The sequence below is a fragment of the Panthera tigris genome, chromosome D2 (assembly GCF_018350195.1).
Source record: "Panthera tigris isolate Pti1 chromosome D2, P.tigris_Pti1_mat1.1, whole genome shotgun sequence".
Lineage (NCBI taxonomy): Eukaryota > Metazoa > Chordata > Mammalia > Carnivora > Felidae > Panthera > Panthera tigris.
In genome coordinates, this window is record NC_056670.1 from 14,984,771 (window position 1) to 15,000,537 (window position 15,767).

General features: G+C 46.9%; 1 protein-coding gene across 2 annotated transcripts in view; it reads right to left on the reverse strand.

The window, feature by feature from the left end:
- Positions 1-15,452, reverse strand: part of MAP3K21 (mitogen-activated protein kinase kinase kinase 21) — a 60,774-nt gene extending 45,322 nt beyond the window's left edge. For both annotated transcript variants that reach the window (XM_042960662.1, XM_042960661.1), the window contains exon 1: positions 14,630-15,452. In XM_042960662.1, the coding sequence (XP_042816596.1) occupies positions 14,630-15,452 (823 nt within the window). The remainder of the gene's footprint in view (positions 1-14,629) is intronic.
- Positions 15,453-15,767: the final 315 nt, after the last annotated feature.

Genomic DNA, 15,767 nt, shown 5'->3' on the forward strand with positions numbered 1-15,767 from the left:
AACACCGGAGACCAGCATAAGACATTCTTCTTTTTTGATTTGTAGAACATGATCATAAAGAGGACCATTTTCCCAAACAGTTACAAGAACAACGAACGTCTACCAAGTACCTTCTATTCGTCAGATTCATTTACGGGTATTTTAATCATAAAATCCACACCCGCAGTGCAATGGGTAGAATCTATTTATTATCCGTACTTTATAGATAAGGAGGCTGAGACACAGGTGTTGGGTAATCTGTCAGGTGGCTAAAGGAGCAGCAAAGCTCCAGCAGTCTGACCCAGGGAAACACACTCCTAACTACTAACCACATTGCTCAGATGACAGGTTTTATCAATTTTTCACAAGAGCTTCCTTTATCCTTTAGAAATCTCTCTCCATTCAGGTGACCATTCTTTTCTTTCTGATTTCCTATCAGTGGCTAATTATCAACTGATCTCGGTGGAGGCGGTCTGGCGCAGCGAGGAAGAACGTGCACACTCTAGGACCAGACTGCTTGCTTTGGATTCTGCACTTCTGTTTCTTTGCCTGTCATGGGAATGGGGGCAGTAGGTACACCATAAGGTCGCAATAAGCAAGAGATGAGAACGTCAGATGCTAAGACCACTGGAACATATTGTAAAGATCACACACACACACACACACACACACACACAGCCTTTATCAATGGGTTTGAAAATGTTTTTAGTAAAATCACCTTCATGGACTTCAGGGAACCTCGACTCTTTTTCAAGACTTGAGATTTCACTTTGCAGTGGATTTGCATTTTATCTGCATATCATCAAATGTTTACAAAATTAAACAGTCCTAAAAGTCAAAGAGTTCATGCAAATGGAGAGAGCCAACACTAGATTTATTTTTTTTTAAGGGCTTTTATTTTTGAGAGAGAGGAGGGGGGGGAGAGAGAGAGAGAGAGAGAGAGAGAGAGAGAGCGCGCGCGCGCAGGTGTGAGGGGGGAGGGGCGGGGCGGGGCTGGTGGGGGGACAGAGGATCCCAAGTGGGCTCCGCGCTGACAGCAGAGAGCCCGGTGCGGGGCTCTAACTCATGAATCATGAGATCATGACCTGACGGTGAGCAGCAAGACCAAAATTCTACCATTTTCCCTACTTTTAAATTCGATGTTGTACTATATAGTGAAGGATGGAAGGGTGGGGGAGAGACTCCCTTCTGTTTGGAATATAGCCTCTTATTCCTTCTGTCCATCTAGACTGTACCTATTCTCAAGGTCCAGCTTCCGGAGGAAAACCTTCTAGAGCATCCTACAAGATAATGACCATTTCATCTTTCCAATCATCCATTATCCACATATCATGTTCTTCTGCCCATTATCTTTTCACCTGAGACTTATGGCCCTAACTTACGTGCAAAGCTACTTAATCCTAGGAAATGAATTTTATAGATTTCCCTTGTATCCCCCAATGTCACCTAACAAAGTACCCTCTACATTGAATGCTCAATGGACTAGCTGATATTAATGATAATTATCACCAGTGCTAATACGAAGACAATTGCCTACCATTTACAGAGCCTCTCCTATGTAGAGTCAGTTCATCTCTACACTATTCTAGGGAGTGGGAATCATTATCCCGAGTGTACAGTCTAGAAATGTTATCCAAGAGCACGCGCCTACAACACAGGGCCAGATCTCAGGTTCTGTCTGTGGGCTACTTCCCCAGTCTTCTGCGAAAGCTTCTACTGAGAAAGCTACCGGTTGTAAGAAGGGGGCAAAACAACCAGAAATTTCATTTTGTAGACTGCTTAAGAGATGGGTTTTTTAATTTTCCTTCCTCCCACATCAGCTTAGGGTATATTTACTTCTCAGTCCTTATTCCCCACGAATATCAAGAAAAATAAATATCGGATCCCTTAAAACCCTAAATACTTCAACCACAGAAACAAACCAAAAACCAAGTTAGTCAGTTACTTTATCAGCAGTATTTCATTTTTCTGCTTCTAATACCACTAATTTCACTTTTAAACAATGGTTATTCTTAGCACCAAAAAGACCCCAAATTAATAATCAAAATGGCTTGCAGTTCTATAAAACATTGGCTTCTAAGACATTTTCACACACGTCTTCACTTTTACAAACATCCACATTGGAAGGCACAAGGGAGCACTGATGAAAATGGGCATAAAGATGATTGTACCTTCCCAGACCCCAGGGAAGGCTTGGCAACCCTTGAGAATAACTGAAAACAGAACAGTGAGAACCAAAAACAAAATATTTAGGGGCCACTGGGTGGCTCAGTCAGTTAAGCTTCCAACTTCCACTCAGGTCATGATCTCGTGGTTCGTGGGTTCGAGCCCCTTGTCGGGCTCTGTGCTGACAGCTCGGAGCCTGGAGCCTGCTTCGGATTCTCTGTCTCCCTCTCTCTCTGCCCCTCCCCGAGTTGTGCTCTGTCTGTCTCTCTCTCTCAAAATTAAATAAAATGTCAAAAAAATTAAGAATTTAAAACTGCGTTCTAAGTAAATGTCAGGGCTGAATGTGCCCTGAGCAGCCTCTGTAGTGAAGGTTTGAGGGCACCTCCCCCCACCCGCCCTCCAGTCCAAAGTCTCCACGGGAGCTAAGTGCCTCCACACTCTGAACAGAAAACAAGTTAAAATAACATTCTGAATGTCAAACGTTTAGACTTCCATGAAAGGCCCATTGTTCTGGATTCTGTTTCAGAGGTGTGCAGCAGAATTCCTGAAATTCCTTATCTTTTGGGCAAAGTGACCGAAACCAAAAATAGCCAGTGTCCCGACAGGTGGACTCAGGCACCTGGCCAGGTTTCAGCCTAAGGCCTCAAGGTCGGCGGCCAGCTTCCGCTTCCTGCCATGCCCCGGGAAGGGTCTGGAGCACACCAGCCAGCCACCAGAAGAATGTACGGACCAAGCGAATACATTTTGGCCCCAGAAATGGCAAATTCTTGTTAGTAACCTAGCGACGAGCGTTTGAGCCCCCTTTGTGAGACTTGAGTGAAGATTTTTGACCCTTGTTAGCCCTGTTCGTGAACAATCAGCCTTTACAACCTTGTACTTACTCTACTTATTCGACCATGAGGCACTTGATTTTTTCCGGCTCCTTTGAAGTTTCACATTGCTATTTTCGGAATTATCGCATATAATGTATATTTTTTTAAAAGCAATTACACTGTATCCATTCTGTTCTCTCACCACTTATGGGATTGCTGTGTCCAAATTCCATTTGAGCCAAATGGGGTAGTCTCAATTAATCTTTAACTAGAAATGTAGAATCAAAACAAAAGTCCTAAGAAAGAGAACAGGTTGACAAAAGCAAAGCGTGAAAGAATATAGCATTAATACACATTGCTTCTGTCAGCCTAGGGAAGGTGACTGAGAATTTCAAGTCCGAAACCAACCGTCTATGAGGGATTAAGTGATGACTTTCTAAGCTTACCAAGTAGGACCACATCTGCACACATTTCTTTCCATCTCTTCCCCCACTGGCACCTTGTCGCCTCCCCCAACACACACACCACTCCGCCACTCCTAGATCTGCAGAGGCAAATCTAAAACTTCCCCCTGGCCTTCAAGCCCCCTCTGGACCTCATCTGACCTTTCCAGTTCTTCTGGTGCCCTCTAAAATGAACCCCGCATCCTAACAATTCTGGGCACTGGTGCCCACCTCTGGAAAACACAGCACAGCACCCTAGCACCTGCTGTACGGAATGCCCTCCCCTCCTCCCCTCCATAAAAACCACACGGGGCAGGCACCCCACTTTTTGCATAAGCATCAGGGCACCAGCACTGCCTTCCACTGGGAGACCACTTCCAAGTCTATAACCCTTTTGGAATCTCCAATTCCCTTCTCTAAAAAAAAAGCAAGAAAAAAAAAAAAGCACAACTCCCTCACTCTCCTGCTCAGATCGCACAGGAGTCAGTAAATAACGGCCTTTGGGTTCTTCCTGCAAGACCTCAGCTAGAAGTTTCTACTTTCTAGTGCCGCTCTCGTTACACTTAAGGTCTTCTCGTACTTGTCCCTCTCCTCTCTCTGATGATATTATAAGTGACTGGAGGGTAGAATTTACACCTGGTTCACCTTATTTATTTATTTATTTACTTATGCTGCACACACAGCAACTGGCATTTTTATATGCTCGGTAGGTATTTGTTAAATGAACGGCTACCTAGTGTAAGGGGGGAAAATGAATGTGAGGGAGATGAACTGTTACAAGCTTTCTCACGTGAGGTCAGCTGCTACCGCAGAAAACCAAGTCAACCTCCACACTCCTGGAACAGTATTAGGAAAGGAAGACTGTTCTACAGAGAATTACAACAGGACGGTTATTTGAATTCCTATCCGTCTGCAGCATTTGACACGGTTGATCGTCCTCCTCTGAAACGTGTTCTTCGCTGACCTCCGGCGCATCCTCCGCTCCCTGGGGCTCCCTTTCTTTGCCAGCCGCTCCTTTTTCTGGTTCCTGCTCATCTCCCTGATCTCTAATTACTGCAGACCTCCAGGACTAGGGTCTTGGATCTGTGGTCCTTCTATCTACTCACTCCCCAGATAATTTCAGCCCACCTCAGGGCTTTAAATACCATTTCCATGTGGGTGACTCCCAAGTATTTACCTCTGCCCTGGTTTCCCTTCGATCTGTTCTCAAAGCTGCAGCCAGTGAGGTCCTGTTACAAGGTGAGTCAGATCCCAGTTCTCAGTTAGAAACCCTCCAGGGTCATAGTAAAGTCGAAGGTCTTGGGAGACCTACACGACCCTGTCTCCACCCCCTCACGACCTACTGTTCTGCTCCAGTCCTCTCCTGCCACACTGGCCTCCTGCTTTAGGGATTTTGCAGGCTCTGTTCCCTCTGTGAGAGTATTCTTTTCCAGATGGCCCGTTTCCTCACTTTTTCAGGTTTTCCCGATAACCCACCTTTTCTGGAAGGCCTTCCTTACCCATCCAACCTAAAACTTCAACCTCTCACCTCAACAGATTCACCCTCTTCAAACTGAGGTTTATCAACTCTCCAGCATGCTACATCCTTTATGATTTATTATTTAACATCTGCGTTGTTTTACTGGAATGGAAGTTCCAGGAGTGGAGGAATGCGTTCCTGCTTTGCTCACTATTGAACACCAAGAGCCTCTCGGAAAGTTCCTGGCATAGAGTCCACAACCAATAAATAACTGCTGCATAAAAGAGTGCATTAGCTTACTGAATACAAGATGGACTTCTATAAAGAAGATGCAGATGTGGTCAGCGAAAATAGAGTTTCTCATTGCTCTGGCGCCCAATCCAAAAGCCACCGTACAGCCCCTTTCCTGGACACATACGATACTCAGTTTGAATGAGAAAACTTCCTACATTTCATCGTGTGAAAATCGAGCTCAGTATTTGTGTCACCTTGGTCTTTTCACAAAGTAGGTGACAAAGCAAACGGAGGGAGGAATTCTTCCACCATATGCTACACTGACATATTAGTGAACAGAAAGTCACATATCTCATACTATTGGATTCAACGCTTGCAGAAAAGCAGAAACCCAATGCGCTCCTTCAAATCACCTTATGCCAGGAAGAACTCAAACATTCCTACGTGCGGTCAAGACTCTCCCCCAGATGGCACGTGATTTGGTCTTTGGCCAATAGCTTAGAGAACTGGAATAGGAATGAAACCCGGTGGTGAAACGGTTACAATAGCAACACAGTTCTTCGTGCCTCCTCCTTGACCCTCAACTTATCAACCCAAGTTGCAAGCAGAGCTGCCACAGCACGCAGATGGCAGCACCTGTACAGAGAACAAAGCTCCAGACTGTGTCCTCCTGCTGCTGGCTCGTCCCAATCAAGCAAATTAGCCAAATCAAAAAGACCCTCCCCCCAACCAAGATGAATAAATACATGACTACACGATACTCTACACCGCAGAATGACTAATAATGATGTTAAGGTTGTAGAAAACTTTTAGGCATCAAGGAGTTCACGCACAACAACTTTGGGAAGTATTTAAAGCACTCAAAGTATTTCTAAGTAACATACAAAAACGAGTCTCCTCGCCAGCTTACACTTAGACTGTGTCTTACAGCTTACTTCCTCAACACTTTGACATATGCCAGGAGTCAGCAAACTACACCCCACGGGCCAAGTCCAGCCCATGTAGACAGCCCAATGTCTACTTTGTAAATAAAGTTTTATTGGAACACAGCCACACTCATTTGTTTACATACTGTCTGTGGATGCTTTCAGCTACAACAGCAGAGCTGACCAACTGCAACAGAGACCTTAAATATTTACTGTCTGGGGCTTCACAGGAAAAGGGCGCCGACCCCAGGAGTACACTATCTCGCTTTATCCTCACATCACCCTATTCAGGAAGTCAGTGCCCGTGAGCCCACAGTTGGTGAGCTGTGGAGTCAGGGTGCAGACCTCCGACACCACAGGGACACTATTTGTCACCCAACGTCAAAGGCCAAATGCTTAAAGATATTCCTTTCCCCAGAGACACAAGCCCAGAAGAAGCCACCCAGACTCTCACCCGGTGTCCTCTATGACCAACCATCCAATTTCATCAGACAGTGAACTGGATTTGAGATGTAGTGTGTATTCATGGAAGAATTTATAGATCAACCCAGAAAACCACCAAGAAGGAACCCACAAATCTGGCCCGGAGAACAATTTCCGAACTTGGTGCCGCATTGAAATCATCCAGAAGCCTTTTAAAAAACATATTGCTGCATCGAAAGCCCAGATTGATTAATGAATGGACAGAGTTAAATTTGTGTTAAAGCAAGTTAGTAAAACATCAATGGCAGGAGAGTGTATAAATGCTCGCTTAAAGTTCCTTCAATTGCGTATTTCAAGATGTTTGAAATAAAATGGTAGAAGAAAATTCATTGCTTGTTCCCGACTACGGTCAACTAAATCAGAATATCCAAAAACGAGACCAGGGATTTTACTTTTTAAAAGCTCACAAGGAGCTTCCGATACCACATTTGGTGTACGAACAGCTGCTCCAGAGTGCCATTCGTTACCAACAGAACCGATCGTCTGGCCTAGAGGGTCTCAAAGTATGGCCCAGGGGTCCCTGGGCATCCTCACGGTGGCAAGAGATTGCAGAAGCCACAAAGTGGCTTCCAAAGCGTAAAACAATGCCACTCTCTCCTTTCTCAGTTTGTCTTGGAAAATAAGAGGTCCCTCCCCCGCATTAAAAATGCTTTATTAAAATGTAATGGGTCTGCTATTCTTCTATTATTAAATATTTTTTTTAAATTTAATGTTTATTTTTGAGAGACAGAGAGACAGAACACAAGCAGGGGAGAGGGAGAGGCAGAGGCAGAGGGAGACACAGAATCCAAAACAGGCTGCAGGCTCCGAGCTGTCAGCACAGAGCCCAACACGGGACCCGAACTCGCGAGCCATGAGATCATGACCTGAGCCGGAGTTGGACACCTAACCGACTGAGCCACCCAAGCGCCCCTATTATTAAATATTTTTAAGTTTATCATTTCAGGTTTCTAACTTGGTAAATATCAGTAGCTATAACCCACGTAAACAACAGCTCTTTGGGGTCCTGATGATAAACATTTGAGAACTGTTCATCCAGGCAGTAGATGGAGAAGATAAATGCTCAAGTTCTGGGATCAGAGGCTCTGGATTCAACAAGGGACCTTGACAAAGGCAAGTAAACCCTGGCTTCAGTTTCTTCATCTATAAAATGGGGACAGTCAAAAGGTTGCTGTGAGGCATAAATGAGAATCAGGTTTGGGCAGTGCCAGTACTTTGGATGCATTAGATAAGTGTGAGCCATCGTTCCTATTACGGCCATTGCTTAGGTGGTTTTTTTGTTTTGTTTTTTTTAACGTTTATTCATTTTTGACAGAGAGAGAGAGAGAGAGAGAGAGGGAGAGAATCAGCGGGGGAGGGGCAGAGAGACAGGGAGACACAGAATCTGAAGCAGGCTCTAGGCTCTGAGCTTCAGCACAGAGCCCGACGTGGGGCTCAAACTCACGAACTCTGAGATCACGACTTGAGCTGAAGTCAGACGCCTAACCAACTGAGCCACTGAGATGCCCCAGGGCCATTGCTTAGTTAAAGCACTTGAGATGAAGCAGCATTTGAGAGAGATGATTTAAAAATTTTTTAACATTTATTCATTTTTGAGAGACAGAGCATAAGTGGGAGAAGGGCAGAGAGGAAGGAAGACACAGAATCTGAAGCAGGCTCCAGGCTGCAGCACAGAGCCTGATGTGGGGCTCGAACCCACGGATCAGGAGATCATGACCTGAGCTGAAGTCAGACGCTTAACTGACTAAGCCACCCAGGCGCCCCAAGAGAGATGAATTTAAAAAAAAAAATTTTTTAACATTTATTCATTTTTGAGAGACAGAGAGAGACAGCACGAGTGGGGGAGGAGCAGAGAGACAGAGGGAGACGCAGAATCTGAAGCAGGTTCCAGGCTCTGAGCTGTTAGCACAGTCTCACTGACCGCGAGATCATGACTTGAGCTGAAGTCAGACACCCAAATGACTGAGCCACCCAGGCACCCCAAGATGAATTTTTAAAAATAACTAAATTCATACTGATTGGAGGTCAACTGTAAAAATCTGCTTCAGGCTCCCAAATAAAACCAGCACAGTTCTGCCAGCCTGTGTAGGAACCCTTGCTCTGCCCCCTGACATTCCTTACTGAGGTGTTTCACCTTTTGGGAGCTCCTCAAGGCTGGGGAGGGTTTGGGGACAGTCACTGACACTTGGAATGAAAATCATCAGCCTGGCATGGTAAATCTGGTCACTATTTCCTAACTCTAGTGAATCAGAGACAGAAAATGCTCTCAACTAACTCACCAAATAAACAGTGATTATAAAAACCAGGCTCCAGTCATAAATGATAAACAATTTACGTCAAACCAGTGTCTAAGTATTTTAATTTTTACTGCCCTGCTGATAAGCTAGGATAGGACAGTCATAAAGCAAATTATCCCAGGCTCGTGTTTCTTTTTTCCGTACAAATGTTAACCTTTCAGCCGACCAGACCACGTTCTTCCTGAAAACTTTTAATGGCTGCCTCTTGTTAGTCTATACATGTTAGTATGGCGTTCAAGGCCCTCACTCACTGCTGGCCACGTGCTGAATGCCTGTTTCCTTCCCACGAAACTCCTTGACTGCCCTTCATTCTAGCTGCACCTGACTACCCTTTGTTCCCTAAAAATGTCCTTTGTTTTCATGCCAGTTTTTCCACAAACGCCTTTGATGAGTAAAAGAAACATCAAACAGATTTCCTCTCCAGGACTCTGTCTGCATCCAAGAGAGGAATTCAGCAGACCGTATCAGAAATCTAGAAATTCAGGCTCAATGAGGTTATACAACTTGCCCAAGGTCACACGGCTCCTAAATGACAACACTGATAATCGAACCCAGGTCTGACAGAGGTGGAAGGCAATGCTCCCGCCAGTAGCTACGCTGTCCTGGAAAAGTTCAACCCTTGAGTGCAAACAGGGCTTTCAGACACCTTCTGAAATGGATGGAGTGGTCTTCCCTTCTCTTCTTTCCTTCACTAGGCTTTGATCCACTTGACAACGACTACAAGCATGATCTGATCAGATGCATAGAGTGGAGTCAGCCTGCATGATCCAGAACCAAATACCTGACAGCCCCCCCCCCAACCCTAACAGCTATAAAAAAACGAGTGCTGGCCTAGTTATTTTTTTTATTAAAAAAAAATTTTTTTTTAACGTTTATTCATTTTTGAGAGACAAAGAAAGACAGCATGAGCGGGGAAGGGGCAGAGAGAGGGAGACACAGAATCTGAAACAGGCTCCAGGCTCTGAGCTGTCAGCACAGAGCCCGACATGGGGCTCGAACTCACGAATTGTGAGATCATGGCGTGAGCTGGAGTTGGATGCTCAACCGACTGAGCCACCCAGGCGCCCCATGGCCTAGTTATTTTTAATGTGCAAGTCTGAAAATGGTAGGGGAAGATGTGGGGACCCTTCATCATTGTTATTCTTCTAAAAATATATCCTTTACCTGGTTTTTTTTGTTTGTTTGTTTCAGAATGAGATTAGCCCTTGCCACCATTGGGGTATCTGTACTCATCTTCCTGCGCCCCTTGGAGTAGAAGGAGGCTGTGGCATGAAGCTACACGTCTGGAATAAAAGAACAGACGAGAGAAGGAAGAAGATGCGTGTCTTTTAACTGATAATAGCGTAATTAATAGCTCCTCCAAATCACTCTGATGAGCTATTTAAGCACCTTATCTGGAGATGACAGTTCCTATAATTTTCTCAAATAGTTCCTTTATTTACACCGTACTAATAAGAAAAACTAAAAAAAAAAAAAAAAAGAAAGAAAAGAAAAAAAATTCCTTTTGTAGTTTGTTTTAGGGAGAGCTCTAAATTGCACTTGGTAATAAATCTAAGTATGTCCACTTATTGATTGTAAATGCCACTGTAGATAATATATGTAATAATGATTCCCCAGAAGGCAAAAAAAAAAAAAAAAAAAAAAGATCAGGATAAAAAAAATCACTGAAATGAAAAGTATAAAAGCAAGTAGCTACCAAAATCTGTGGCTCAGTTTCTCACGAGATATTTGTTTTCTGCTAAGAGCACCACCACCACAACTCGGTAAGCAGTATTAAAAAACGAACCGACAGACATAAATTATGCCACATAATCTTGTCTTCAATCCTGAATCACGCCAGAATAAACAAAACACAGACTCAATCCCAATAATTCAAGCAATCCTCAGTGATTCGCGTACTGTACTAGTTTGTCTCCACTCCTCCTTGGTAACTTCCCTGAAAACGACTTCCATTGGGTGAAACCAATGCCTTCTTTGGCAGGAGCAACCTCCACAGCCTCCGCGTAGGCCAATTTCAAGTCCGTTCTCCACAGCAGCGAGAGTCATCCTGTAAACACACCATCCGATCCCACCACTCCTCTGCACAGAATGCTTCCAGGCTCCAGACAGTCAGCACTCAGAGCGGAACCCCCCCATGGGTCACGGCCGCAAGCCCCACCATGCCTACCCCTGCTCGACCCTCGGCCTCAGCCTTCTGGTCTTCCCCCCTCTCCCTGGGAAGGGAGGCTCAGGGCTGCTTCAATCTCCCTTTGCCTGGATCTTTGCTTGACTCATGCTTCGTCCTCACCCACGTCTGTGTCACTCCTCAGAGTGGCTTCCCTGGACCACCTGTCTGAGTGACACCCTCCCCCTCCGCCCCATCACTGCCTGCTATCACCATGCTTAATCCTCTTGACCATTTGCCACTGCATGGCTACCGTCTTTCTTTCTTGCTAGGCTGCGTCCTGTGCCAGCAGGGATATTGTCATCGGGTTTGCCACTGTGTCCCTAGGGCCCAGTAGTGACTGGGGAAGGGGAGGGGGAGGGCTCAAGGTTTACTGAATAAACGCTCAATGATTTTTCTCCCTTCTCTGCATGGGTGGAAAACTGGCCAAGTTCATAGGAACCCCATGTTGCCTCATACTGTTCTCTAGTTGTTGCATACAGACTTGGCAAGGCATTTTCTACACGCTTTGCACCCCAGGAGTGACAGGGCCTAGCATGTTTTAACAACATAAATGATGCTTAAAACGTGCTAAATTTGGCTCAACTTTCAATCTTTGGCTGTTAGAAAAGGAACAAAGTAGTTGATTCCAACACAACACAGCTATGATTTCAACATAAACCCCACCTCAAATATATGATAAAACTTAAAAAGACCAATGAGAAAAGAGGAAAGAAAAAATACCAAACAAAAGCCATATCTTCCTATGACAAATTTAAACATTTGTTTTAAACAGTAATTTCAACTAACTTGGTTCCAGGTAGTTTTACACTGGCTCTTTGTAGGCTCCAGAATGAAGATAAAATTCAATATTGATTTTTAAAACCTTGTTTACATTATCATTAACTCACTACCACCATTAGCAAATAACCAATAAATTCAAACAAAACACACTGTAATAGAATTTCACGTTTGAGAACACTCAAACGTCTGAACAAGAAGTTATGCCTTCAGGGGTGCCTGGGTGGCTCAGTCAGTTAAACTCTTGGTTTTGGCTCAAGTCATGATCTCGTGATTTGTGAGTTCGAGCCCCGCACTGGGCCGCATGCTGATAGTGCAGAGCCTGCTTGGGATTCTCTCTCTCTCTCTCTCTCTCTCTCTCTCTTCCCCTACCCTGCTTGTGCTCATGCTCTCTCTTTCTCTTTCAAAGTAAATAAACTTAAAAAAAAAAAAGTTATGGCTTCACAGATCACAAGAGAATTCCCAAAGTATCTGCATTTATTCATTGAATAAATAAGACCAGAAAGTGAGGATAAGGCAATGTGCTAGGCACTGTGATTTGCACATTTTGGGACCTATTAAAAATATCCACATTATAGTAATTTAAAAACTATAGCAATGGTCCTACTGTAACAAGTACTTGGCTAGGCTAACGACCAAGCCAATCACATCTTTTTCAAAGTACAACAATTTAAAGCAAAGACAGCCTTGCCTGACAGTTGCAGAAATTAAAATGCTCCAGGGAGTTTGGCAATTTATTCTGAGAATGAAAACACTTTCAAAAACTAAGTTGCAGCATATAACCACGTCCAAATGACACATCCACTCCTGTGCAGGAGTCTATGTGCCGCTGTTCAAGTTTCCTGCTGTCATTAAAAACCACTTAACCATGTTATTATTCCAGGGTCATGTTATTTCTTTTTACTACTGAATAGTATTAGCTCTATGAAAGATTTTAATTCATATAAAAACATGGATTATTCTCCCCATCTATGCTTTGACAAATACTAGCAAATGTACTCTACCTTTATGAACAGATTCATGAAGACCTCAAGCATTATCACCATCCAACAAGACAAGACAAACTAAGCATAATGCAAAGTAATAGTTACTGGCCCTTTACTTTTTTGATCTAAGGATCAACCTAACCCAAACTGTTTGCCTGCGTTGGTAACTGACGCCCTTCAACAGGGTAAGTAAGCCTGTAGAATGGCAGGTTCCACGTGTATCACAGAACTGCAGCAAATGCCCAGGCAGAGCAAGCAATGATGTTCTTTTTTGCTGTCCTTAAAACACCAGGTTTTGCACAAAATAACCAGCAGATAAGGACTTGCAGGACATCACCGAGGAGAGAACTTATGGAACCCACAGACTGTGCACACACACCTTGTTCTGTGGCAGCAGGTTAGACCTATCTATCCTTCAAGGAAAGCATATTCCAGGAAATAAGCACCAACTGGTAGTGAACGCTGTCAGGTTTGAAGCATTTACAAAAGTAAGTACATTGAAAATTGTGCTGTCTTTACTGTAACATGTAGTCCAAAAGTAAATAATCCTAGGTCCTCCATGTGACCTCTGTCCAAACTCAGAACACAAGACCACTGCCATTTTTCTATGCCATATCTTGTTTGAATTTGCTTCTGACACTTGAGTAGTTGCAAACTGTAAGACTATAATTTGTATCGGGGGTTGGCAGGAGTCCTAAAAAAAAAAAAAAAAAAAAAACAACTAAAACAAACTATCCAATGCTTGCCTGCAGGTACCAACACTTTAAATAGTCTGATTCCCATAATGAAAGTCGGATATTCGTCATTTTCAAATAACTTTCAGTGCGGAAGAATTCTGAATAGGAAAAAGAATCCACACACACATGAAACAAATACATCATTTCTTCCCGTCACTCTTTTTTCTGCACACTTGGGGAAGGACAATGTTTCCGTTTGGGTTAGCGCCTGTCCCAGCAGGTTTTACCAGGTTGAAAGACAGGCGGCTGCGGTAGGCCAATGCCAGTTCTGGCTGCATCTTTAATCTTTCACAAGATTTCATCCCATCCTAAGAATATGAAGGGATCTTCAATGCTGAAGAACCAAGTTTCAACAGCGATCCCATTCCCAGTTTTATAAGGTGAAATTTCACAGGATTCGGGGTTAGCCCATTTGTCAGTTCTCTATGGACAGCTAGAAAAATCCATCTTGATTTATAAACAAAGTAAAGGACACAGGCCAGGTCTTCAAGATTTCAAGTACGTGTGCAAGGACAACGCGCTTGCTGGTAGCCTAAACGTGCATGATGGCACAAACCGGTGTTTATTTTCTGGAGACCTGTCATCAACACTCAAGCTACCAAACCAATGATAAAATCCCACTTTCTGTGCAGAGACGTCTGAATGAAACTCTTTGGAAATTGTCAAAGGACACGAAGCCATATTCAAAGTGGTAAAGAGCGACTTCAATTCAGCACTCGTAAAGCGGAAGGAAAGGAGGAGTTTGATGAAGCCGACAAGGAGGGCCATGGGTTCCCCAGGTTATGAGGCCCCGGTTTGCAGTTCCATAAAATGAGCCACTTATTGTACCTCAAGGCCAAACGGCACCGTGGGGTTTCCAGGAGATCCAGCTATTTAACAACTGTTTAGTCATCAAGCAAGACAGAGCTGCCTTTTTAAAAAAGGCATCCAAAAGCAACAAAACGAAGTCAAGGTGAGCGCGTCACCTGCCCCAAAGCAAGTAACCAAGGTCTAGCGGGATCTCTGGGCCCCGAAAGGCCTGCTCAGGAGGTGCTGCTGGAGCCTCCTTCCACCTGGTTCTACGCCCGGGGGCCCGCCCAGGGCTGGCACGCGCGGTGGGCTCCGCCGAGCCAGGCTGCGTCTCCCGCTCCCCTCCCCGCCCACCACCTCCCCGGCCCACTTACTGTTGCTGGACTTGAGGTCCCGGTGCAGGATGGACACGACGGCCTCCTCGTGCAGGTAGAGCATGCCCCGCGCGATCTGCACAGCCCAGTTGACCAGCACTTGCGGGGGGATGCGGCGCGCGCGGCGCGCACCGGGCGCGCGCGGGTCCGGGGCGGCGTTGGCGGCGGCCAGCGCGCGGTTGAGCGCTCCGCCGCGGGCGAACTCGAGCACCAGGCAGAGGTGCGGCTGCTGCAGGCACACGCCGCGCAGCTCGATGATGTTGGGGTGCCGCAGCATGGCGAAGAGCCTCGCCTCCCGCCGCACGCTCTCGGCCGCCGCCGCCGCGTCCTGCTCCGGGTCGCGCCGCGCCGCCTTCACCGCCACCTCCTGGCCCTGCCAGGTGGCGCGGTACACCTGCCCGAAGCCGCCGGCGCCGATGAGCTCCTTGAGCTCCAGCCGCTCGAAGTCGATGTGCACCGGCGAGCCGGGCCGCGGCGGCGGCGGCGGCGGCGCGGGGCTGGCGGCCGGGCGGCACGGCGCCACGTAGTTGGCGGGGAAGATGCCCAGGCGCCGCTGCACCTGGCCGGCCCACCAGCCCTCGTCGCCCGACACGGAGGCGTCCTGGGACAGCACCTCCACCAGCTGGCCGCGCCGCAGGCTCAGCTCGTCCTCCCCGCGCGCCTCGTAGTCGTACAGAGCGGCCCACAGCCCCGCTCCCGCCGCGGCCGGGGCGGAGGCCGAGCCGCCGGAGGAGGCGGACGACGACGACGCGGAGCCGGCGGGGGCGCCCCGGGCCGGGGACACCGGCCTGTCAGCCGCGCCCTCGGAGCCCGGCAAGGCCATGGGGGGCGGCCGGCAGGACGACGGCGGAGCGGGGCGACGGGCTCAGCCTCCGGGGCGGCTGGGGGCGCGCATGGTCCGGCAAGGAGGGGGGGTCGGGACGCGGGGGTTCACGGGCCCACCACCCGTAGGCCCCGACGTCGGTCCCCGTCCCGCCTGGGTCGCCTGTGCTGCTGCAGCGGTCCCCGCGGTGGCGGGCGCTGTCGCACCATGGTGGCGCGCTGGGCCTGCGGCGGGCCTGTGGCAGGCTGGGCCTAGCCGCGGCCTGGGCCCGCCCCTCCGGGCCCGCCCCGCCCCGCCCCGCCCCGCCGGGACCCG